This window comes from Leucopleurus acutus, assembly GCF_964270905.1.
Source record: "Leucopleurus acutus genome assembly, chromosome: 1".
NCBI lineage: Eukaryota > Metazoa > Chordata > Mammalia > Artiodactyla > Delphinidae > Leucopleurus > Leucopleurus acutus.
This window is the reverse complement of record NC_139142.1, coordinates 63,194,648-63,218,490: the sequence shown is the minus strand read 5'-3', so window position 1 is coordinate 63,218,490 and position 23,843 is coordinate 63,194,648. Positions and strand designations below refer to the sequence as shown.

The window sequence follows — 23,843 nt, the reverse complement described above, 5'->3', positions numbered from 1 at the left end:
CCGCCTCCCTTGGCTGCTAAAGTCCTAAGCCCCGCCCCCTCTTTGGAGTTCTCACTTGCTCCCGGGAATTCCTACACGCAGACATCCCTACACCCCCATCTCTCTCCGCTGGTGGTGCTCAGCCAAGTGATTTTTTCTTAAGGTGGCGCCTGAAGGCTGGACTTCTTTCCTGAGATCGCATCCCTAGAGAGCTTCCTATCTTAATACTAACTTTAATGCCGCAGTTATTGAGCGACAGAAAACGAATGTCAAAAGCCAGTCAAAGCAAAGAAACATCTCAATAAACCCTTTCGGTAAACGCACTGAAGGAACGCGGCGGGTGCCCCGGAAGCGGAAGTGTATCCTCTTCATGAAAGGCTGGACTACGCCGTGTGGTGACGTTACCACATTGGGCGGAAGTTTCGGTGGCAGTCATCGGTCATCCAGCTGGTGGGAGTTGGCGTCGCGGTGCTGGGCGCTGGGGCCCTAGTTTATGTGGAGTAGCACCTGTCTGTCTGACCCCCGCTTTCGTGGTTTTCCTCCCACGGCGTGGGGCTTCGCGAAGGACTCCCCGGCCCGTTTGGGTCACGGCTGTAGCGGTACCTTTTGCGGTAAGTGTCTGCTTTTTCCCGCTCAACACTACCGACTAGCAGCTAGGGGCAGCCCTAACCCTGCTTAGGGGGCTAGACACTGGAGGGAGTCGGCGTCCTTGGCCACCGGCTGTCGTCACCGAGACGGAGGTGCGCTGGCCCTTTTTCATCTCGTGTCTCCCATCAGAAGTTTCATTAAAAGATGCGCTTGTGACCCTTTTAAAATTGTCTTCAGATTTACCCGAGCCAAATTAAACGTAAGCAGTTGCAGGCTTGACTTTGTTTTGCTGTCGTGATCAAGGATTTAGATGTGGCTACTTCTCCGAAAATCTTTTGACTTGTACCAGATTTTATTTTTCCATGTTAACTTGTGACTAATTAACACATTGTTCCGCCGATAGTAGGCTTTCAAAAATGAATAAGGGATACCAGTTCAGTGCCGTTGACGACTTAAGGTATACTGATGGCTCTTTCCGTAGCATTTGGTGCTGCTAACCATTTCCTGAAGCTCTTTCGCCTATTGGCGTTCTGGATGCTATTATCACCTAGTTCCTTCATATGCTTCATTCAACAAAATATTTACTCATTCTTAGCTATAGTGATACAGAAATTAATGACATGAACCCTGGCACTGAAGAGCTAACAGTACGCTGAGAGAGAGGCACATAAATATACATCACACCAAGATGAGTAATGAGAAATTCTAGTAAGGCATAAAGAGCCATGAGAGCTATGGGAACACAGATGACAGTGTGCTACTTAGGAGATTTGTGACCCTGAGCAAGTTGTTATTCTGATCTAGCCTCAGTTTCCTCATCTACCTAATAAGCTTAGTATGAGGATGAAAGATTAGGTAAGGTGTTTGGTACAGTGCCCAGAATACAGCAGTGGTGGTGCCAAAGGGGAGGGGAAATATTTCCCTCAAACCTCTTTCCTTTGATTTTTTGATCTGATCAATTAGTATTTTCCAACCGAATATGAAGTGCTGTGCAAAAACATCTTCAAGCCCTCCTTCAAAGTGATTACTCCTGTAACTCCACCTGTCTAGAAATTCTGGACCTGCCACTGGAATACAGTAAGATACCCATTAAGTGGTCGCTTTTCTTTGTTTTCAATTGATTTGCTTCTGAATGCCTTCGGAGAGGGAAAGGGAATTAGTAAAAGCTTCTATCCTTTTGATTATTCTCAGTCTTAGTTGACTTTCTCCTTTTGGTTGGCCCTTCACCGTGGCTCTAACCCAAATGCTCTCATCTACTTCCATGGTATTATCCTGGTATGCCAACCATTTCCACATCTTTTTCTCTAGCCTCTGTTTCATGAAATAGTTCTTTAGTTTCTGCAAATTCAATAGGTCTAAAACCAAACTCACTCTCTCCACCTTCCTTTTTTTCCCTTTCTAAATGACATACGTCCTACGCACAAAGGTGCATAAAAGCAGGGATTCCCAGTGTATCTTTGAGTTTTGGCCCCATGTTTTAGTTGAATTTTGTTATATTTGTTTGTTCAGTTTTTAAAAGGATAATAAAATGAACACTCAATATCCAACCTAGTAGAAGAACATTACAAATAACCTTTAAAGCCCCTTGAATCATTTCTCTATTAACTCTTTTTTTTTTGAGGTACGCGGGCCTCTCACTGTTGTGGCCTCTCCCGTTGCGGAGCACAGGCTCCGGACGCGCAGGCTCAGCGGCCATGGCTCACGGGCCCAGCCGCTCCGCAGCACGTGGGATTTTCCCAGACCGGGGCACGAAGCCGTGTCCCCTGCATTGGTAGGCGGACTCTCAACCACTGCGCCACCAGGGAAGCCCTCTGTATTAACTCTTTAACTTTCAAACCAGCTTCTCTTTTTGCCTTCCATTCATTGGTTAATGGCATCACTAGCCACCTGGTTAGTCAAACTAGAGGCCTTAGAGTCATTTTTGCCTCTGTTTCTCTTTCATTCTCCATAACCATTTGGTCATTAGGTCCTATAAATTCTGCTTTATGGTTAGCCCTTGGCTTGAGCCCCTTCCCCTCATGTTCTTCAAGCCCACATCTCTTGAATAGACTTTTGGAGTATGCTTAGTATATATAGTCTCCTTGCTCTCCCTTCAATGCATTTGCTACATTGTCTCTAATTTTTAAATTATAGAACAGGTGTTTCATTCTCTTGTTTCCCTTGAGGAGTGTTGCTTCATGCAGTGATTATTAACCCTGGCTGCACATCAGTATAGCCAGTGAAGTGTTTCAAAACGTAGATGCCTTGTTTTGCTCTCCTAATCATGAATTTAGATGAGGCCACTTCCCCCATAATCTTGTGATGTTACCATCCCTAGAGATTCTAATTGAGTATTTAATTTTTAGCTGACAGGTGTTAGCTGAATGTCACTGAAATTACCCATCGCTTGGGCATATGCCTCATCCCTCCTCATCCATATTTTCAGTCTGTGTTTATTTCAACTTCAAGGCAAACTATTTCCAAGGAATTCTTTTGACTTTGTTTTAATTTTCCTCTTGGTAACAGTTTACATAAAGATTCTTTTTATGAATGACTTGAGAGCCAAAAAGTATCTTAAAGAATTGATTCCCAGTGTTTTTGAGTTATTACGCATTGTTGCTTATTGAATTTTTGGTATACCTTTTAATATTAAAATGAGTTTTAAATTCGAAAACAATTATTTTAATAAAGAGAATATTTCCTGATACTACTTTGGTGCAAAATAAGGCAGGGAAGTCAGTGGTGGTATGATGCATAATTTATCTTCTGAAATTAACAGAGGAGTCTTGTCTTTGTTAACTTGATGTAATTTATTGATTTGGAGTTAGAACTTTTCTCATGCTGGTACAATTCCTGGAGCACATAGTAGGTGTTTAATGAGTGACTAAAATGAATAAAAGTCACAACTCCATCTCAACCTCTAGTATAATATCATTCTAATTCTCACAGAGCATTTTGAAAAATAATTAATTTTCCCCTTAACAAAAAATAATACTCTTAGTCGTTACCAAAAACTTGAAAATTGCAAAAAGATATAAATTAGAAAATAAAAATTACTAGTTATTCACCATCCAGAGGTGACAAATATTATTATTTTCTAAAAGTTTTACTGAAATAAAATTAACATACCATACAGCTCACCTAAAGGGTACAATTCAGTGGTCTATAGTGTATTTGCAGAGCTATACAACCATCACCACCATCAATTTTAGAACGTTTTCATCACTCCATGAAGAAACTCCATACCCACTAACACTCACTCCTCATTTTCCCCCGTTTCCCAGGCCCTAAGCAATTATTAATCCACTTTCTTTCTTTACAGATTTTTCTCTTCTGGACATTTCATATAAGTAGAATCATGTATATTCTTTTGTCACTGGTTTCTTTCATTTAGCATAACACTTTCAAGATTCATCCATGTTGCAGCATGTGTCAGTACTTCATCTCTTTTTATTATCAAATAATATTCCATTTGGTGGGTATACCACATTTTATTTATCCACTCATCAGTTGAGGGATATTTGGCTTTTTTTCACTTTTTGGCTAGTATGAATAATATTGCTAATGACCATTCAAGTACAATTCTTTGTGTGAATGTGTGTCTTCCTTTTTCTCACATGTACCTAGGAGTGGAATTACTGGGTCATATAGTAACTCTGCGTTTAAAATTTGGAGGAATTGCCAGACTTCCAAAGGGCTGTACCATTTTACATTCTCACCAGCAGTGTACGAGGGTCTGATTTCTCCATGTTCTCACCAACAGTTGTTATTATAGCTATCTCAGTGTGGGTCAAGTGGTGTCTGATTGTGCCTTTGATTTACATTTCCTTCATGGCTAATGCCGTTTTTTGGATATTAGTTTATACAAAATACAATATATGCAGTTTTGTCATCTGGCTTTTGCGTATAAGCATATTTTTAGCGTTAGCAAGCATATTTACAAAAGATTTTCCCTCATTTCTTCTTTCCTCTTCATTCCCCCCAAACCATAATTCTTATGACAATTTGCCTAAATTATATGCATAAAAAATAAAATCTATAGGAATGTATTCCAAAGTATTATTGGTGGTTATCAGGGGGCAAAAGAGGGGGTAGGGTTAGGGGAATTATATTTCTACCTTTAATGTTTCTGTAATGTTTGAATTTTTATAACAAATGTGTATCCTCTTGTAATCACAAAACATAAAAGTGAATTATTTCTTTAGAGGACTAAGTATATTCACAATGAAAAAATATTCCTAAATTTAAAGTCATTAACATTGTATTAGTTATTCAGATATAATCATTTTACCAAATAAAATACCAATAGTCCACTTTGTTAAATAGTTTACTTTTCTGTGGTTCTAGACTATGAATACATATGCTATGCAGAATTAAAAAAATATATATATATACATACACACACACACACACACACATATATATATATACACACATATATATTTCGTCAGGAAAGCAAGTATTGGTTTGGGCTATTGACTAGTTTATAGAAAAGTATATAATATAGAAGTCATTTTTCTAAAGACATTTACTAATAATAGTATATTTGTATATTTAGTTCTTTAGTCTAATATTGATCCAATAAGTTAGTCATTGACTAGGGCTTAGAAGAACTTTTTAATAGGCATTTTCATTATAATAAGATTTGGAATCTCTAATCATTAGGATCTGTTTGTATAATCTCAGATCGGGCAGAGTTCTGGCAGTATTATTTTTAATTGCTTATGTAGAGAAAAGTGGCTGTTTGGACACTCCAGCTTCTATTGAATAATAACCAGGTACACGTAATTCACACTAAATGTTAAATATTCTGGGGGAGTGATTCCTGGGTAGTGGGACAGTCACTTTAGTAGAGTTCAGAAAATTTCCAGTTTACTCACACTTCAGTTAACGATATAGGGAGAGCCAATTGATATCATTCAAGAAAGGAAGGAAAATAATAGTTAATATACTGTGCACTTGCAGGCAGTTTTATACATATTGTCTCATTTACTCCTCACAACAACCTTTCAGGGTAACTACCTTGATAATGGTATTATCTCCATTTTGCAGGTGAGGAAAGTGAGGCTCAGAGAGATTAAGTAACTTGCCCAGAGTAACCCAGCCAGTATGTAACAAAGCTGGGATTTGAATCCAAGTTTGTCAGACTCCAAAGCCCATGCTCTTTCCAGTACTTCACACTGCAGCAGGTAAGTATGATACTTGGCCCTGTGCTTGCCTTATTTAGGGCACCCCAAACTTGAGACTGTTTCCATCACCTCACAATCCAACTCTTAGCCAGACTCCTGTTAGAAGAACATGTGATGGGCCAAGATTAGTCCTTGCACGTCCTGATTGCAGTGGTACTTATCAGTTCTTTCTGGACATTGCAATTATTACTCTTCTATGAAGAGGAATGTGCATCTTTACTTTCAAAATATGATTTCCTTTCTTGTAGTATAGCAGCAAAATTCATCCTAGGAGTTCGCCAGCAGGCGTATTCAACCGTATCGTCTAAAGCATCCATCATTCATACTCTAGGACCTAAGGCTCTGTATCCAAGGGACTGTAGGAAGTCATTATGCTTTTTTTGTAGGGAATGGCTGTTCCATTCCTTCACCTGCTTATATGGTAAAATTGTTGTGAGGGTGGAATGAGATAATAGATGTTAAACTATATGAAGTACTATATAGTAATCCCTTACCTTTCCAACAGCCCCATCTAAGTAGAGATTCTTCTTTTGTGAAACTAGTATAGGTATACACATAATTACTTCTATAAATCTTTTCAGTTAGCAGAGAGAATTTTGAGTGAGGGTGCTTAAACAGTAAATTATTCCAATTTGAGATATAGGGTTAGCTATTAACATTAAAAAAGATATTTTGTATTTTAGTGTGCATATCAGAACAAGGCGAAGTTAATTTTTAAGAATCTTGTTGGAAATTCTGAAAAGTTATAATAAATAAGGCAAATGAATATAATTGTACAATATCAATTATCTAGGTCACTGGTTTTTTTTGATTTGTCATGTTATCTTCATTGGTTTATTTTAGTGGTCTTTTGAGAGATATTTGTAAGGCCTTTCATGACTTTGGTTCCCTAGTCTTGCTTTTTCTCTAAGGTCTTAAATACATCATTCACCCATAAGGTTCATTTTTACTAAAGGCTTACTACATAGGCTGAAGATAAATAAAGCATTGAGCCACAGAAGAGAGCAAAAGAGGCAAAAATCCCTGACCTCATGCAACTTATGTTTCAGTTGAGGGAGCTAGACTGCAAATTTATACAGTTGACCCTTGACGACAAGGGTTTGAACTGCGTGGGTAGACTTATGTGCAGATTTTTTTCAATATAGTACCTGTATTTTCATTTTACAGACTTTTAAATTAAGTGTGGGGATAAGTTTGTGTTCAATTAGAGATCACAATATGTGGAATCATAAGAACTAGGATTTGAGTCAATTCTATCCAAACTGTTTCCGCTTCCTGCCTTTGGGTGGAGTCAGTTTCTTTGTTTTTGAGGCACAGATAGCAGTGTGTGGATTTTCTGTGGAAGGAGTCGGTGCCACTAACCTCCCTTTGTTCAGGGGTTAGCTGTAAGTAAATCATGTTAGTTGGTAAGAAAACAGTGAGAGAAAATGAAGAGAAGGGAGGCTGCAGTTTTAAACAGGTGATGAGGGAAGGCCTCATTGCGAAGTTGCATCTGGACAACAGCAGTCCAACAGAGATGAGGGAGGGAGCCATATAGTTAACCAGAGTATAAGCATGCCATCTGGTACTAAGGCCCTGAGGTGGAAATGTGTAGCAACAGCAGCAAGTAACAGAATCCTCTGGGGAGGGTGAGGAGAGTGCCTTATAGTCCATTTTGAGGACTTTACCTCTGCGTGAAATGGGAAGTCGTTGAGGTTTTGAACGGAATTTTAATACCAGAGTTTTCAGAAACACATCCTTGGAAATTGCAGGGGAAACACTGTATTAATAAAAGGTATTATTAGATATTATTCCCCTACTGAAGTGTAGGTTTTTGTAATCAGGCAAATATATTTTAAAATATGCTACCAATAAGTACTTACGTAGGAAAACTGTATTGGAAAACTTCACAGAATTTTTTTAATTTTTAATTTAAAAGAGCCAGTCACCATGGGAAGATAAGAGTTAACTGGTGTAGCTTTTTAAAATGGAGGATGAAAAAATAAATAAATAAAATGGAGGATGATCTGTTTACGACATGATCTCTAAAAAAGCTAATTGTGGTGTCATAATTAGGATTATATTACTCCTGGTAATGCAGTGGTAAAGGAGATAAACTGAAACACCTATCAGATAACTGAATCTTATCTCTTACCTGAAGAATATTTACTTATGTGATAATAATTTGGTATAATGAGTATGGGATAAGAAGTTAAAAGTTCTGGATTTTTTCTACGAAGTGGTTGCTCTTCCAGCTTACGTAACCATGTAATTGTAAAAAACAGAAGATTATGGTAAGTACATTTTTTCAGTTCCTTCAGGTATTTCTAGTCAGCAGTCTGGCAGGCTTGAGACCCAGGAAGAGCTGATTTTGAGTCTGAAGGCAGAAGAAAGCCTATGTCCCAGTTAGAAGGCAGTCAGGCAGAGGAATTCCTAGATTCACTTTATTTTGCTGCTATTCATGTGCCTTGTCTTGCTAGCTAGTAGGTAAGCAACTTGAGGGCAGGAAATACCAGTCATATTTGCTTGCTTACCATCCATGAGTCCTTGCATCCTGACTTACGTGTAATAGGTACATCTACCTATTTTATAAAACTGTAACATTTTAGAGCTGGAAGGGGCCTTAGAGGTTATCTTGTTTTAGAGTTGGGGAATCAAGAACAGCTTTTTAATAATACACCTCTTTCCTTAGTTTTTAGAAGAATGAAATGAGATAATGCAATGTGCATGAAAAGTTAAGTGATTTACTAATTTTAAAACTTTTTTTTTCACTTAGAGCATAAATCAAAATAGTTGTCCTTTAATTAGGCAATATTCCTGGGTGGAGAGTTCACCTTTTTCTTTCTTTGTCTTTCTCACCCTTTTTTTCATTTAAAAATGTACATAACACATCAGTCAGTTATTCATATTTACAAGTATGTCCAAAATGAATACATTTAATTTGAGATGTCATCATTTCTTCAAAGCATATTATCTGACATGTTAAATTTGCTGATTCATACAGAATATTCCAGTTAGGTATTCAAATATAAGCCATCATAACCAGTGATAGCTTCAGCTTCTGGACCTGACAGTACTGAAGATGTAGGTTGAGGCTATAGAAGTTGAAGTTACAGTATCTAAACACTAGAGTACTTTAATTTGAACTAACTCTTCTTTAGAAGTCTTCAGTTATGGGAACTGGTGTTGATTGTTTATAGATGTTTTAATTTTTTTCCTTCCTAGAGTTTCTTGTAATCACGTCTTAAAGTCTTCAGGATGGTACTAGCAGACCTTGGAAGAAAAATAACATCAGCATTACGCTCATTGAGCAATGCCACCATCATCAATGAAGAGGTATGTAAAATACATGTGATTGTACATCATCACTAGCATTGGAGGCGGATGATTAGTAATCTCTATGTAAATACCAGTAGATAAAACCCAGAAATGGATACACTAGATAGCGTTTTTTATTGAGAAATCAACTGTCTTAATTTCAACTTTCAGCAATGAATTACCCCCCAAAAAACAAAACAAAAACCACCTTAACTTACATGTAATAATGATGTACCTTTTATATTTTGAAAATGGCTTAGACCTGGAAATATACTTTTGCTTTCTCTCTTGACATAGGCCTAAAACTTTAGTATCCTGCTTCTTCTTGACTAGGCATGCATCTTACCTTTTCTCTTTGACTTTTATTTAGCATTCTTATAAAAGGCTAGTATTTCCATCTTGGCTACTGTGATTCACTTCCTCTGTAATCCTCATTCATTTGTTTTGGAAATTTTGTAAGCTGACTCCTTATATGGTATCTGAAATACTTTTCCTCCAGGTTTTATTACTTTAAGTTTAAGGTATTTCTTTCTCCCATTTTTTTCTCCACACATTGTATCTTAATGGTTTGTCAAGTGAAAAAAGAAGCTTATAGTATACTTTATATTTTGTGGTACCAATGGGAAAGTACTGAATTTGGTTTTAGAAGACCTTGTTTAGCATCCCACTAAACAAATGGTAGAGATTTGAGCAAGTCAGCTTCAGATTTCTTAATGTATAAAATGAGAAAATAGCATTTACCTTTCAAGATGATTTTAAGGATCAAATGAAATAATAGATAAAAAGTACTTTCTAACTTGGAGGTTTAAAAAAATTCTAAGATAGAATTTGATATCAACACTTTAATAAGCTAATGGAATTAAATAATTTGGGGACCATCTTTGAGCTCGGCTAGTCCAGCCTCTCATTTAACAGCAACGGAAAGTCAAGTTTCACATGTTTATTTATTGGAAGAAACAGGATTAGAATCTTTTTTCTAATTCCTATTTTTATAATTTTCCTAATTCTAAGGCTTTTTCTAATAATTATTATTAAGTAATAAATCATAATTTAAACCATTGTTTAGCCTTTGAAATTCTGAACAAATAAAACAACAGCTTTCCAAACAGTTTTCCCTGTTGCATAACCCTTATGGTGTTTGTGTTTATGGTAGGAAAATAAGAAAGAGACCAGGGAGAAGAGGTTGGTGGGAAGTAAAATAACAGATGTTGCTTGAATTGGCAGTTGTTTCTCTGTTCTTGGTACTTGCTACTAGGAAATTAACAAGGAGAAATCCCTCTAATGAGAGGTCAGTTCCATTTTTATCAATCCCTTTAATGAGGGATAGAGAAATCTGATAAGCCGCTGTATGACATATGACCGAAGTTGATGATGAGAATTCATTCAAGAAGTAATTGAGGGGCTTCCCTGGTGGCGCAGTGGTTGAGAGTCCGCCTGCCGATGCAGGGGACACGGGTTCGTGCCCCGGTCCGGGAAGATCCCACATGCCGCGGAGAGGCTGGGCCCGTGAGCCATGGCCGCTGAGCCTGTGCGTCCGGAGCCTGTGCTCCACAACGGGAGAGGCCACAACAGTGAGAGGCCCGCGTACCACAAAAAACAAAAAAGAAGTAATTGAGGGCCTACATTTTTGCAAACATTTTTGCTGGCACCAGGGCTATAGCAGTAAACAAAGTAGACTAAAATTCCCGTTCTCACGGAGCTTACATTCTAATCTGTAAACACTTATTTCCATGAGCAGCTAAGGGCTCATCTTTTTTAGAGATTTTATAGCTTGTGACCATTTAACCACAGTGCCTTGCACCTCAACAAATATGTGATGATAGTGAGTTATTAATAGAGGATAGTTTCCTTTTCAACTTTGTTCCTCTGCTCTGAGTGGAAGTAGTAAGGCTGCTAGGTCAGACTGAGTCATTTTCTTTTGTCACATTTTCCTCCATGATAGTCCAGTTAAGCAGATGTTGTGAATATACAGTGCTGCATATCAGCAACAGGAATTCAATGACATAGAAAACTTCAATGGCAACATGTATTGTGTAGTAACTTTTTGGCTTGTATATCGTCTTTCCTATTATTACTTTAACGTAGGGATAAAATTGTGACGGTTAATACCTGGTTGAATAAAACGGAGTGGAATGTCTTTTGTTTTGGCCGTGCTGCATGGCTTGCGGGATCTTAGTTCCCCTACCAAGGATCGAACCCCTGCCCCCTGGAAGCTCAGAGTCCTAACCACTGGACCATCAGGGAATTCCCTGAAATGTCTTATTTTGACAAAATGACTAGACATTTAGTAAGATTCTCTCTCGAAGACTAACTAAAAACCTTTCCGCCCCCCAATGGTATAGTATTGTTTTTATTAATATTAAGTTATGGTAGTATATGATGACTGGTCAATCATTGTTTTTGTATGGTTGAAATGATACAATGGGCGTTTTAAGTTTTTATTTATTTACTTGCAGGTGTTAAATGCTATGCTAAAAGAAGTATGTACAGCATTATTGGAAGCAGATGTTAATATTAAACTAGTGAAGCAACTAAGAGAAAATGTAAAGTAAGTTAAATTAATCAAGTAAAAAATAGGCAAAACTAAATATAGTTTACTGGAATGAGGAGCTAACTAGAAAAGTCTGCCATATTTTGAAATGTTTTTGCTATACAGCACTGGGAAATAACAGAACTCATATGTTGGAAGACTTTGTTTATAGTACATTTCCATTATGATGGTTCAAAGAATAAACTACATGTGGCTTTCATTTAATTATGGATTTCTTTCCATTCTACTACTCCTTTATCTGAATGGATTCAATCATATACTGTATAGTATTTTAATAGAAAAGCCTGTTAACAATTTAGATGCATCATAGAAAAGTGGTGCCATTTTAATCCTCTTCAGACTAAAGATGACATTAATCAGCCTCCTTTATTATTGGAGAATTATATTCTTTTTTGTCCCCTTTTGGTTTCTCTGTCCATATTTGAATAAAAGAGTAACGTGTGTGGTCTCAGTTATTGTGTTAATTGGGAGGGGCACTGACTGGGACAGGGCACACAGAATAATTGAGGGCACCTGGATTAGCTGCCTGAATCCTAGCCCTTGTCGTGCTCAGGCCATCCCTCCTTTTCATATTGTCAGACTGGGTACTAAATAGAGAACTACTAGCATTTAAGCATTTACACTACAGGAAGTAGTCTTATTTTCTGCTAGATGTAAACATGTATAAATTCTGTATGCTGCCAGAAAAATAAAATCAATACTTTACATTAATATGAGGACAAATTAATATTTGGACTTTCAAAAGAAAGCCTTGAAAAACTAACAAAAGTCTTGCATCTAACATTTCATGGTAAATTCTTTATGGTATGGACTTATGACTCTGTAGTAATTGTATGCATGTTAATTAGAATACTATTAATATGAATGATTGAATATTCTTACATTCTTTGGGGCAAAAGCTAATTTTTTTTTAGAGTGTCTTAACTGACTTTTCCCCCTTCTACCCTCAAAAACCATCATCATGAAGGTCTGCAATTGATCTTGAAGAGATGGCATCTGGTCTTAACAAAAGAAAAATGATTCAGCATGCAGTATTTAAAGAACTTGTGAAGGTAAAAGTCTATCTAGCTTGTGCTGTGATATTCTGTAGACTCACTACATTAGCACTGCAAACAGTAATACTGTTTCAGAATACTTTTTTGTGTTTTTATAGAATATTTATCTGTATTAAAAATATTAATTGAAGGATTATTAACTTTTCTGAAGTGGCTTATTTTTATCATAGGCTTTCCTGAATACAAAATTCTGAGTACAGATATGAAGGCCAGTATTACTCCTGCAAAAAAATGCCAAAGCCAAGTTACAAAAAGTAAAACTTCACTATATATTAATTGATGGAAGAGTCTCTCTGAGTTTATCCTCTTTTAATATCAAGTTTTGCCTATTGAGTGTCTTGCTTTTGTACAGAAAGTCACTCTTGGCAAGAGTTCTTTTCTACACTTTCATTGTGTCAAAAAGTCCCTTTGAAAAGATCAGATATCCCTATTCTTGCCTAGATTTTAAGCAATTTTGAATTAGTGAAGTTTTATTTTGCAAGTTGTAAATATAGCCTATTGCCCTGTTCACCTTAGAATTGATATTGCTGCTGCTGTTGTGAAAATAATGATGAGAGTCTTAGAGCTTTAGAAAATATGTTTGAGTCCAGTCATAGGGGAAAAAAAGAAAGGAACTAAAAAACATTTTTTAAGAGCAACAGGTAGGTATCTGCTAGTGGTTTCGAGTATTTTTCCCTATATTGTGTGAATAGTTTCACTTAACTCCTTTGATTCTAGCAGAGCTGATTGGTACTTTGAAAAAGTCTAGTACCTCGGATGGTTGTGTCATTTCAGTTTAGTCCTGTAGACTAATTAATTTAGAAAGAAATTCAGGGACTTTCCCTCGTGGCGCAGTGGTTAAGAATCCGCCTGCCAATGCGGGGACACGGGTTTGAGCCCTGGTCTGGGAAGATCGCACCTGCCACGGGGCAGCTAAGCCTGTGAGCCACAACTACTGAGCCTGTGCTTTAGAGCCCACGAGACATAACTACTGAGCCCACATGCCACAACTAATGAAGCCCGCGTGCCTAGAGGCCTGCTCCGCAATGAGGGAAGCCACTGCAATGAGAAGCCCGCGCACCCCAGGGAAGAGTAGCCCCTGACCGCCTCAACTAGAGAAAGCCCGCATGCAGCAACGAAGACCCAGTGCATCCAAAAATAAATAAATATATTTATTAAAAAAAAAAAATTCAGAACCTAAAAGAGGTCAGGAAATTTATCCAGTTTTCCTTCTCAGTTTGCAGTTGAGAAAAGTAAGACAGTTAGTGGTAGACCCAGGTCTGATCTCCAAACTCCTCACAATATTTCCAGATTGTTTTTCTTCTAACACCAGAGGTCAGCACAGGGTGAGTGAACATTTTTATTTTTAGGGGTTGGAATCTTTTGGCAATTCTGGAGCATCAAGTGCTTTGTTAAGATGGCTTTACGGAGTACCTACTTTATTCTAGGCAGTATGCCAAATACTGCTGATAACAAAGATGAAAAAGACTGGGCCTTATACTCAGAAGCTCATGGTCTAGGGCAGTGGTGTAAAAAGCAAGGCCAAAACTGTTTTCATAATAACACTAAGACATTATTTGCGTTTTTTCAGCCTTCTTTACTGCAAAAGCAATGGTGGGTAAAACCACTGGGTAAAACTCCCTAGCATGAATCAAGGCAGTGGTACCAAACTATACTAGTAGTCATTGAACTCCTTCCTCCCACACACTTGGAATGAAGAAAAAAAAAAGCCAGTTTCATTTAAGAATGTCTTTGATGGAGCAATAGAGGTTATTAGTAGTATTAAATCTTGACCCTTGAATACACATGTGTTTATAAGATTTTGTGTGATGAAATGGGAAGTATGCAGAAAGCCCTGTTGCTGTGTACTGAAATTTGATGGTTGTCTTGAGGAAAGCAAATGTGTAATTGTTTGATTGCAAGCTGAGCTAGCCACTTCTTTCATAGAACGCCATTTTTACATGAATGAACAACAGACATAATCTGTGGTTATTTACACTTGGGCCTTTGGCAGATATTTTCTCCAAAGTAAATAAAGTGAGCTTGTCACTTTAAGGCTAACGGTATTGTAGCCAGTAATGAAATTCCAGCTTTCAGGTGAAAACTAGAAGCTTGAATCTCCACCATGAGTGTCACAGTGTCCCAATATTTAATTTTTCTAGTGAGATCATTATTGATATTAATAAGTAAAATGTTTTGATGTTGTATAGTGAAATGTGTCAACAATGGAAGAGCTGCCTGAGTGAACCAATATTCTCTAAGTGATTAATGTATGATGTTACAAAAGCATGCACCAGGATAAGATCGATTCAAAGTCCAAGATAGAATAACAGATTTTAATGTAATATAGAGTATGAAAGTTCAGTACTGCTGTTCTAGGATGTAGGAGGAAGATAAGATATATTTATTTTAAAAAATCATTATTCAATAAAACTTACAGGTTGCAAATAGTAGGTTCATAGAGAGCTGAGTGATTCTGCCATGGGATATAGAGAATGGAGGTGAATATGGGGCCGCATTAGTGTTCTGAAAGGATCTAGGAGGAAGGGCAGTGGATTTATGTTTAAGATAGATTTTGTTCATTTCAACCCTGTGCCTGGGAGGGAGATCACAAAATGTGTTTTCTTTTCCTCCCTTTTCTACCACATGGCTTTCCTTGAAATTCACGTATAATATGGATTATGTAACCTTTATGGTATCATCTAGCATGGGCTCAGCAAATTTCTCTTAAGAACAAATAGTTTTGGCTTTGTGGGTCATATGGTCTCTGTTGCAACTACTCAGGTCTGGTGTTATAGCACAAAAGCAGTAAATGAATGGGCATGTCTGTGTTCTATTAAAACTTTATTTACACATAGTTGTAAATATGGTCTATGTCATCTGGTCCTAGGACATTAACTACTATTATGGTTTTATTATCATATGGAGATACGGGTTTCAAGCTCCGAACAACTGACTTGGAACTGAATTATTTTTTTAAATGAACTTTAAAAATGCCTCATGCTTGTTTATTTGGGGACTGTCCATATATGTGTCAATGCCTTAATTTTCCACTGATTGTCATTATAAAATTAGTGATTATTTTTTACTAGCACTTTAAATATAATAACTTTATAGAACAGTACATCTTTGGCATTGGAGAATTTAATATTTGACTGACCTGGAAAGTCTTTCACATGTAATTTGTAATTTTGTTCATATATAAACATTTGTCAAATTGAACATGAAGATAGGTACTGTCCCAGTATGGTAGCCATTGGCCACATGTGGTTATTGAGCACTTGTAATGTGGCTAGTCCAAATTGAGATGTGCTGTAAGTAGGAGATACATGTCAAGTTTTAAGACTTAGCATGGCAAAAGGGAATATAAAATATTTTATTAATTTTTAAATATAGATTACATGTTGAATTATAATATTTTAGATATATTGAGTTAAATAAAATATTAATATCACTTGTTTTTACTTTTTTTAATGTCACTACTAGAAATTTAAAAATTCATATGTGGCCTGCACATATATTTTATATTTCTGCAGTGCTGTTGTAGATTGCTCCTTTGGCTCAAACTTGGTCTCACATTCACACTCCAGCTTGTTCTAAAAAATATTTTGAGATCCTTACCTCTGAATTGGTTTGGGAGTATAGGCTTGCTTATGACTTCACAGTGTACTATTTTAAATTTTTAAATTTCACTATGTGTGTACAAAGGGAAATAGAGTTGTATTAGAATGGTAGGATTATGGTTGCCGCTTATATTTAAATGTCTATAAGTTACTTTTTTAAGTTAAAAGTTGTGGGGAGAGGGGTTTTGAATGTAAGCATAGGTTAACCTGATTTTATTTTTGTTTTTGGTTTGTAGCTTGTAGACCCTGGAGTTAAAGCATGGACACCCACTAAAGGAAAACAGAATGTGATCATGTTTGTTGGATTGCAAGGGAGTGGTAAAACAACAACATGTTCAAAGGTAAATTATACTTAATTAAAAAAACAAAGTCATGGAGAAGGTATGTTTGTATAAATCAAGTTTTACGTTAAAGTCAGGATTTGTAGTATTGTTCCTTTAAAATTTTGTGTTGTTTGATGTATCTATTATGTTTTTGTAATAGCTCTTTGTAGGATAAGAGCAAAGAATCCCATAGTCTTTCTCGTGATAGCTTTTTGCAAGAATGGTAGACTTCTATATAACTATGCTGTTTCTTTTACCAAAAAGACTGTTCCTGTCCTTTAAGGAGATGAGGATATGATTTTTGGAGAAGTGAACGTGGAAAGTTTACCTTATCTCCTATGGCTCAAGACTCCCTTTTCACAATGTCTCACCCAGTGTAATACATATGAATCTTCATTTTGCATATCTTTTTGCTAATTTTAAATTCATTATACCACCCCTTCCTCCATAATTGGGTAACTCAACTTTGTTACCAGATTTTACTCCACAAGCCTCAACTTTGTATAGTTTAGAAAGAAAATAAGAGGAAAGGATTATTTCCTAGAGGGTTATGTTATTGTTTGTTTTTAATTAACGTTAATAACATTTTTTACCGTGATCATTTGTTGCTTCATCATTTTATATCCTTCGAATGTGACTGTATGGCACTTAGAATTTAAACTCTTTAGGAAATTTTCTATACTCAGAATTTAATAATATTACTTTTAGGAGAATATGAGCAGTTTTATTTTACTCCTTAAGTAAATAACAAGTGTAAATAGAAACAATTACATGTATAATAAATTTGTATTTATTGAGTTTTAAAATCTTCCTTTCCCAGTTAGCATATTACTACCAGAGGAAAGGTTGGAAGACCTGTTTGATATGTGCAGACACATTCAGAGCAGGTATTGTGTTCAAATTTGAAAATTGTTTTCTGAAATTTGTATTTTCAAGTTTGAGGACTCATTAACTCTATTTCATAGGGGCTTTTGACCAACTAAAACAGAATGCAACCAAAGCAAGAATTCCATTCTATGGAAGGTGGGTTCCAGTTTTTATTTTTATACTCATGTGTCTCACCTTATCTGTCTGACTTTATTTAATGCTATCTGGTCACATTTTAATATATACTTATAAGCTTAAATCCTTTCTGGAACAAAGTAGAGGTATAATTAATACATTGTTATCTTTTATTATTGTAACATGACTCTTCTGACCCAGCCTGATAGATCAGAGCAGATGTTGTTTAGTTTATAATTCTGCCTGTACTTATCATCCTGCCTTGCATGCTTTCCAGCATCCTTCTGCTTCTATTCAGGTTGTTTAAGACCTATCTGAAGCATTCCTCCATTCAACACACTGGTGAATTCCATATTGTCTGGTTCTTTAGTACATCATCTTTGAAAGTTTGTGTTTGATCATCCTAAAATGCTTTGTGATCTTTAGTTATCTCAGAGATTCTGATCGTTGCTATCCTTCATTTGCTACATTACTGTTCAATTAGGTGGTTTGTATATGTTAAAATGACTAATTAAAAGAATCGAGTCGAGATTGAATTTAGAAGGACCTATTTGAGGGAATAGCATTTCTCTTAATGTTATTAATATCAATATAAAAAGATTATTAATATAGAAAGCTTAAAGAAGCTAAAATTTGAGGTAATTAAATGAATGATATCATTTTGTTGGTCTTTATTTTCTACTTTTTGGCTGGCCAAGAAAACTGGTGAACTTTAGCTATGGTATGTTCTTTATTTAAATTCTTTTTCTTTTAGTGTGGTTTTTTTGTTTTGTTTTGTTTTGGTTTTGGCCATGCCACATGGCATGCGGGATCTTACTACTTCTCTGACCAGGGATTGAACCTGGGCCCTTGACAGTGAAAGCGTGGAGTCCTAACCACTGGACCACCAAGGAATTCCCTCTTTTAGTTATTTTTTTATTTTTTATTTTTTGCGGTACGTGGGCCTCTCACTGTTGTGGCCTCTCCCGTTGCGGAGCACAGGCTCTGGACGCGCAGGCACAGCGGCCATGGCTCACGGGCCCAGCCACTCCGCGGCATGTGGGATCTTCCTGGACCGGGGCACGAACCCATGTCCCCTTCATCGGCAGGTGGACTCTCAGCCACTGCGCCACCAGGGAAGCCCTTTTAGTTATTTTCTTATGATAATTTCTAGCAAGTAGATTAAAGAATAATGTTAGGAATTTTATTTTTAGGATAAGAACTTTTTCTTACATAGATTTAAAAATCAAGGGATAATAAACAGCTGTACCTTTAGGGTTCACAATTTGCAAATGATATAATTTAGCTGATAATTACTTGAACTATCAGCCAAAGCCAGAGCATTGATTTTTAACCAGTATTCTCAGTACCATTTATTAAATAAATGGTCCTTTGCTTATGTAAACTTAAATAAGATACTACGTATATGGAGTAAAGTATTAGCAGTCATTGTTTCATCCAGGAGAGATGAAGTAAATGGGGCTGGGGGGAGGACTTGAACTGTATCTCCAATATTAAATTTACATATTAGCATTTATTGGGGGGGTGGTAGATATGTTTGTTATAGTATCATTTGTTCTTTTTTTAAAAAACACTATTTTAATTAAAAATTTTAAAGAAGTGAAAGCACTAGCAGTTTCACTTCCCAATTATCAGCTTGTAGCATGTCCATCTGTGCTTTTTTCAGTGTCTATATAAACAAATACACAGACATACATAGATAATTTTTAACTGAAATGGACTCTTATGTGCTTTGTACCTTGATTGCTTTGGTAGTGGTTATATGGGTCGTGTAAATTTGTCAAAGCTCGTTAAAATGAACAATAAAAATAGTGCATTTTATTGTATGTAAACGTACCACTATACAGTTGATTAAAAATGGGATCTTATGACAAGGTAGTTATTACTCTTGGGAAGGAGTGAGGTGCTAATTATGTTGTTTTCTTGATCTGGGTGTGTTTGCTTTGTGAAAATTCAACAAGTTTATAATTGTACAGCTTTTCCACATATATGTTATACTTCATTAAAATGTTTACTTAAAAAATGGGATCTTAATAATTCTGGGCAATATACTGTTTAAGATAATTCTTTTTTATGACATCATTGTATTCCATTAATCAATGCCCTTATGAACATCTTTGATAATATTTCTTTCTACATTTGTAAGTTTTATTTTAATAGTATCTTTATCTTTTTTTTTTTAATTTGCATGCATTGGGTCTTCGTTGCTGCACACGGACTTTCTCTAGTTGAGGCTATTGGGGGCTACTCTTCGTTGTGGTGTGAGGGCTTTTCATTGCGGTGTGCGGGCTTTTCATTGTGGTGGCTTCTCTTGTTGTGGAGCATGGGCTCTAGGCACATGGGCTTCAGTAGATGTGGTTCGTGGGCTCTAGAGCGCAGGCTAAGTAGTTGTGGCACACAGGCTTAGTTGCTCTGTGGCATGTGGGATCTTCCTGGACCAGCGATAGAACCCATGCCCCCTGCATTGGCAGGTGGATTCTCAGCCACTGTGCCACCAGGGAAGTCCTTCTTAATCATATTTTAAAATAGCTGGTAATGCTAATTTTTGTCTTCTTTTTCAACATTTATTGCTTCTTTCACCTGCTTATTTTCCTGGGAAAATTTTGGATTTTTTTTAATCAAGTTCTAGAAAGAAAAATCTCCCTAAAATTGTGATTAGAACTACCGTGAATCCAATTAATTGAGGGGAGAACTGACATCTTTACTATACATGTATAGTTCCATTCAGGAACCTGCTATGTCTTTTTTGTTAAAAAAAATTGTCCTTAAGTATAATAGTTTTCTTCATTTAAGGCTCACATATATTCTTTTTTTTTTTTTAACATCTTTATTGGACTATAATTGCTTTACAATGTTGTGTTGGTTTATGCTGTATAACAAAGTGAATCATCACATATATTCTTATTAAGTGTATTTCTACTTGATTTTTGTTGTTAATTTAGGGGGAAACTTTTTTTTTTTTGCGGTACGCGGGCCTCTCACTGTTGTGGCCTCTCCCGTTACGGAGTACAGGCTCTGGACGCACAGGCTCAGCGGCCATGGCTCACGGGCCCAGCCCCTCCGCGGCATGTGGGATCTTCCCGGACCGGGGCACAAACCTGTGTCCCCTGCATCGGCAGGCTGACTCTCAACCACTGCGCCACTAGGGAAGCCCTACTTTTAGTTTTCTGAGAAACCTCCATACTGTTTTCCACAGCGGCTGCACCAATTCACATTCTTACCAACAGTGTACAAGGATTCACTTCTCTCCTCGCCAACATTTGTCTTTTGTATTCTTTTTGATGACAGCCATCCTTTTGTAAGCATTTTATAAAATAATTAAATGTTCTTGTAAAACATGACTTTTAAGTTACGTAGCATTCTATCAGATGGCTATGCTATCATTTATTAAATAAATGCCCTACTGTTGGCCATTTAAGGTTTTCCAACTTCTTGGTCTTAAAAATATAGCCAAAATGAATAGTACGTAATGTTGTTTCTGTGAAATTGTTATGACATACTCCTACAAGTTGAAATTGGATCAAACGGTCTGATCATTTTGGCTTTTGGTTTTTAAAAGGGAAATGTCTCAAAAGTTTAATTTCATTCCTATTTTACTACACTTTCACAATCCTCAAAACTGTATTTAATTTGGGACTTCCACTGGCTAAGACTCTGAGCTCCCAACACAAGGCGCCTGGGTTCGATCCCTGGTCAAGGAACTGGATCTCACATGCATGCCATAATGAAGAGTTCACATCCCACAACTAAGAAGTCCACATGCCACAACTAAGAAGTCAGCATGCCAAAACTAAGAGTCCACATGCCACAACTAAAAGATCCTGCACACCACAACGAAGATCCTGTGTGCCACAACTAAGACCCAGCACAGCCAAAATAAAAAAAATAAAAAATAAATATTAAAAACAAAAAAACCAAAACTCTATTTAACTTGAAAATCAAGAAACGGATCTCATATAATTTGGCTTCTTTTGATTATTGGCAACTTTTGATACAGTTCAATACTGTCAAATGAAAAAGCATATAATGTTAACAAAAAGTTTCCCCCTGGGCTTCCCTGGTGGCACAGTGGTTGAGAGGCTGCCTGCTGATGCAGGGGACATGGGTTCGTGCCCCCATCCGGGAAGATCCCACATGCCGCGGAGCAGCTGGGCCCATGAGCCGTGGCCACTGAGCCACGTGAGAGGCCCATGTGAGAGGCCCACGTACTGAAAACAAAACAAAACAAAACAAAAAAAACTAAAAGTAGAACTACCATATGACCCAGAAGTTCCACTCCTGGGTATACATTCGAAAAAAAACCCCACTAATTCGAAAAGATACATGTACCCCAGTGTTCATAGCAGCATTATTTATAATTGCCAAGATATATCCCCAAATACAGTAAGTTAAACAAAATGAGAAGACAGAGAAATATGCAGCAGATGAAGGAGCAAGGTAAAAACCCACCAGACCTAACAAATGAAGAGGAAATAGACAGGCTATCTGAAAAAGAATTCAGAGTAATGATAGTAAAGATGATCCAAAATCTTGGAAACAGAATGGAGAAAATACAAGAAACGTTTAACAAGGACCTAGAAGAACTAAAGAGCAAACAATGATGAACAACACAATAAATGAAGTTAAAAATTCTCCAGAAGGAATCAATAGCAGAATAACTGAGGCAGAAGAACGGATAAGTGACTTGGAAGATAAAATAGTGGAAATAACTTCCATAGAGCAGAATAAAGAAAAAAAAATGAAAAGAATTCAGGACAGTCTCAGAGACCTCTGGGACAACATTAAACACAACAACATTCGAATTATTGGGGTCCCAAAAGAAGAAGAGAAAAAGAAAGGGGCTGAGAAAATATTTGAAGAGATTATAGTTGAAAACTTCCCTAACATGGGAAATTAGTCAATCAAGTCCAGAAAGTGCAGAGAGTCCCATACAGAATGAACCCAAGGAGAAACACACAAAGACACATATTAATCAAACTATCAAAAATTAAATACAAAGAAAAAATATTAAAAGCAGCAAGGGAGGGGCTTCCCTGATGGCGCAGTGGTTGAGAGTCCGCCTGCCGATGCAGGGGACACGGGTTCGTGCCCCAGTCCGGGAGGATCCCACATGCCGCGGAGCGACTGGGCCCGTGAGCCATGGCCGCTGCACCTGCGCGTCCGGAGCCTGTGCTCCACAACGGGAGAGGCCACAACAGTGACAGGCCCGTGTACCGCAAAAAAAAAAAAAAAAGCAGCAAGGGAAAAACAACAAATAATATACAAGGGAATCCCTGTAAGGTTAACAGCTGATCTTTCAGCAGAAACTCTGCAAGCCAGAAAGGACTGGCAGGACATATTTAAAGTGATGAAAGGGAAAAACCTACAACCAAGATTACTCTACCCAGCAAGAGTCTCATTCAGATTTGACAGAGAAATTAAAACCTTTACAGACAAGCAAAAGTTACGAGAATTCAGCACCACTAAACCAGCTTTACAACAAATGCTAAAAACTTCTCTAGGCAGGAAACACAAGAGAAGGAAATGACCAACAAAAACATACCCAAAACACTTAAAAAATGGTAAGAGTAACATACATATTAATAATTACCTTAAATGTAAATGGATTAAATGCTCCAACCAAAAGACATAGACTGGCTAAATGGATGCAAAAACAAGACCCATATATATACTGTCCACAAGAGACCCACTTCAGACCTAGGGACACATACAGACTGAAACTGAGGGGATGGAAAGAGATACTCCATGCAAATGGAAATCAAAAGAAAGCTAGAGTAGCAATTCTCAAATCAGGAAAAATAGACTTAAAAATGACTATTACAAGAGAAAAAGAAGACACTACATGATGGTCAAGGGATCAATCCAGGAAGAAGGTATGACAAATGTAAATATTTATGCACCCAACATAGGATCCTCTCAACACGTAAGGCAAATGCTAACAGCCACAAAAGGAGAAATCGACAGTAACATGATAATAGTAGGGGACTTTAACACCCCACATTCACCAAAGGACAGATCATCCAAAAGGAAAATAAATAAGGAGACACAAGCTTTAAATGACACATTAGACAAGATGGACTTAATTGATATTTTTAGGACATTCCATCCAAAAACAACAAATACACTTTCTTCTCAAGTGCTCATGGAACATTCTCCAGGATAGATCATATCTTGGGTCACAAATCAAGCCTTGGTAAATTTAAGAAAATTGAAATCATTTAAGTATCTTTTCCCACCACAATGCTATGAGACTATATATCAATTACAGGAAAAGATCT

At 37.0% G+C, this 23,843-nt stretch overlaps 1 protein-coding gene across 3 annotated transcripts in view; it reads left to right on the top strand.

Moving 5' to 3' along the window:
* The first annotated feature begins 395 nt into the window (after window positions 1-395).
* The window catches only part of SRP54 (signal recognition particle 54), a 46,759-nt gene continuing 23,311 nt past the window's right edge, over window positions 396-23,843 (top strand). Inside the window, exons 1-8 of one of the 3 annotated variants that reach the window (XM_082853092.1) lie at window positions 396-590; window positions 5,599-5,735; window positions 8,940-9,050; window positions 11,489-11,580; window positions 12,551-12,635; window positions 16,477-16,581; window positions 17,384-17,450; window positions 17,529-17,586. In XM_082853092.1, coding sequence (XP_082709218.1) covers window positions 8,973-9,050; window positions 11,489-11,580; window positions 12,551-12,635; window positions 16,477-16,581; window positions 17,384-17,450; window positions 17,529-17,586 — 485 coding nt within the window. In that variant the 5' untranslated portion in view covers window positions 396-590; window positions 5,599-5,735; window positions 8,940-8,972. Of the gene's footprint in view, window positions 591-1,628; window positions 1,645-5,598; window positions 5,736-8,939; window positions 9,051-11,488; window positions 11,581-12,550; window positions 12,636-16,476; window positions 16,582-17,383; window positions 17,451-17,528; window positions 17,587-23,843 lie in introns of those variants that run through there. The other 2 variants (XM_082853094.1, XM_082853093.1) reach the window with 2 other exon arrangements.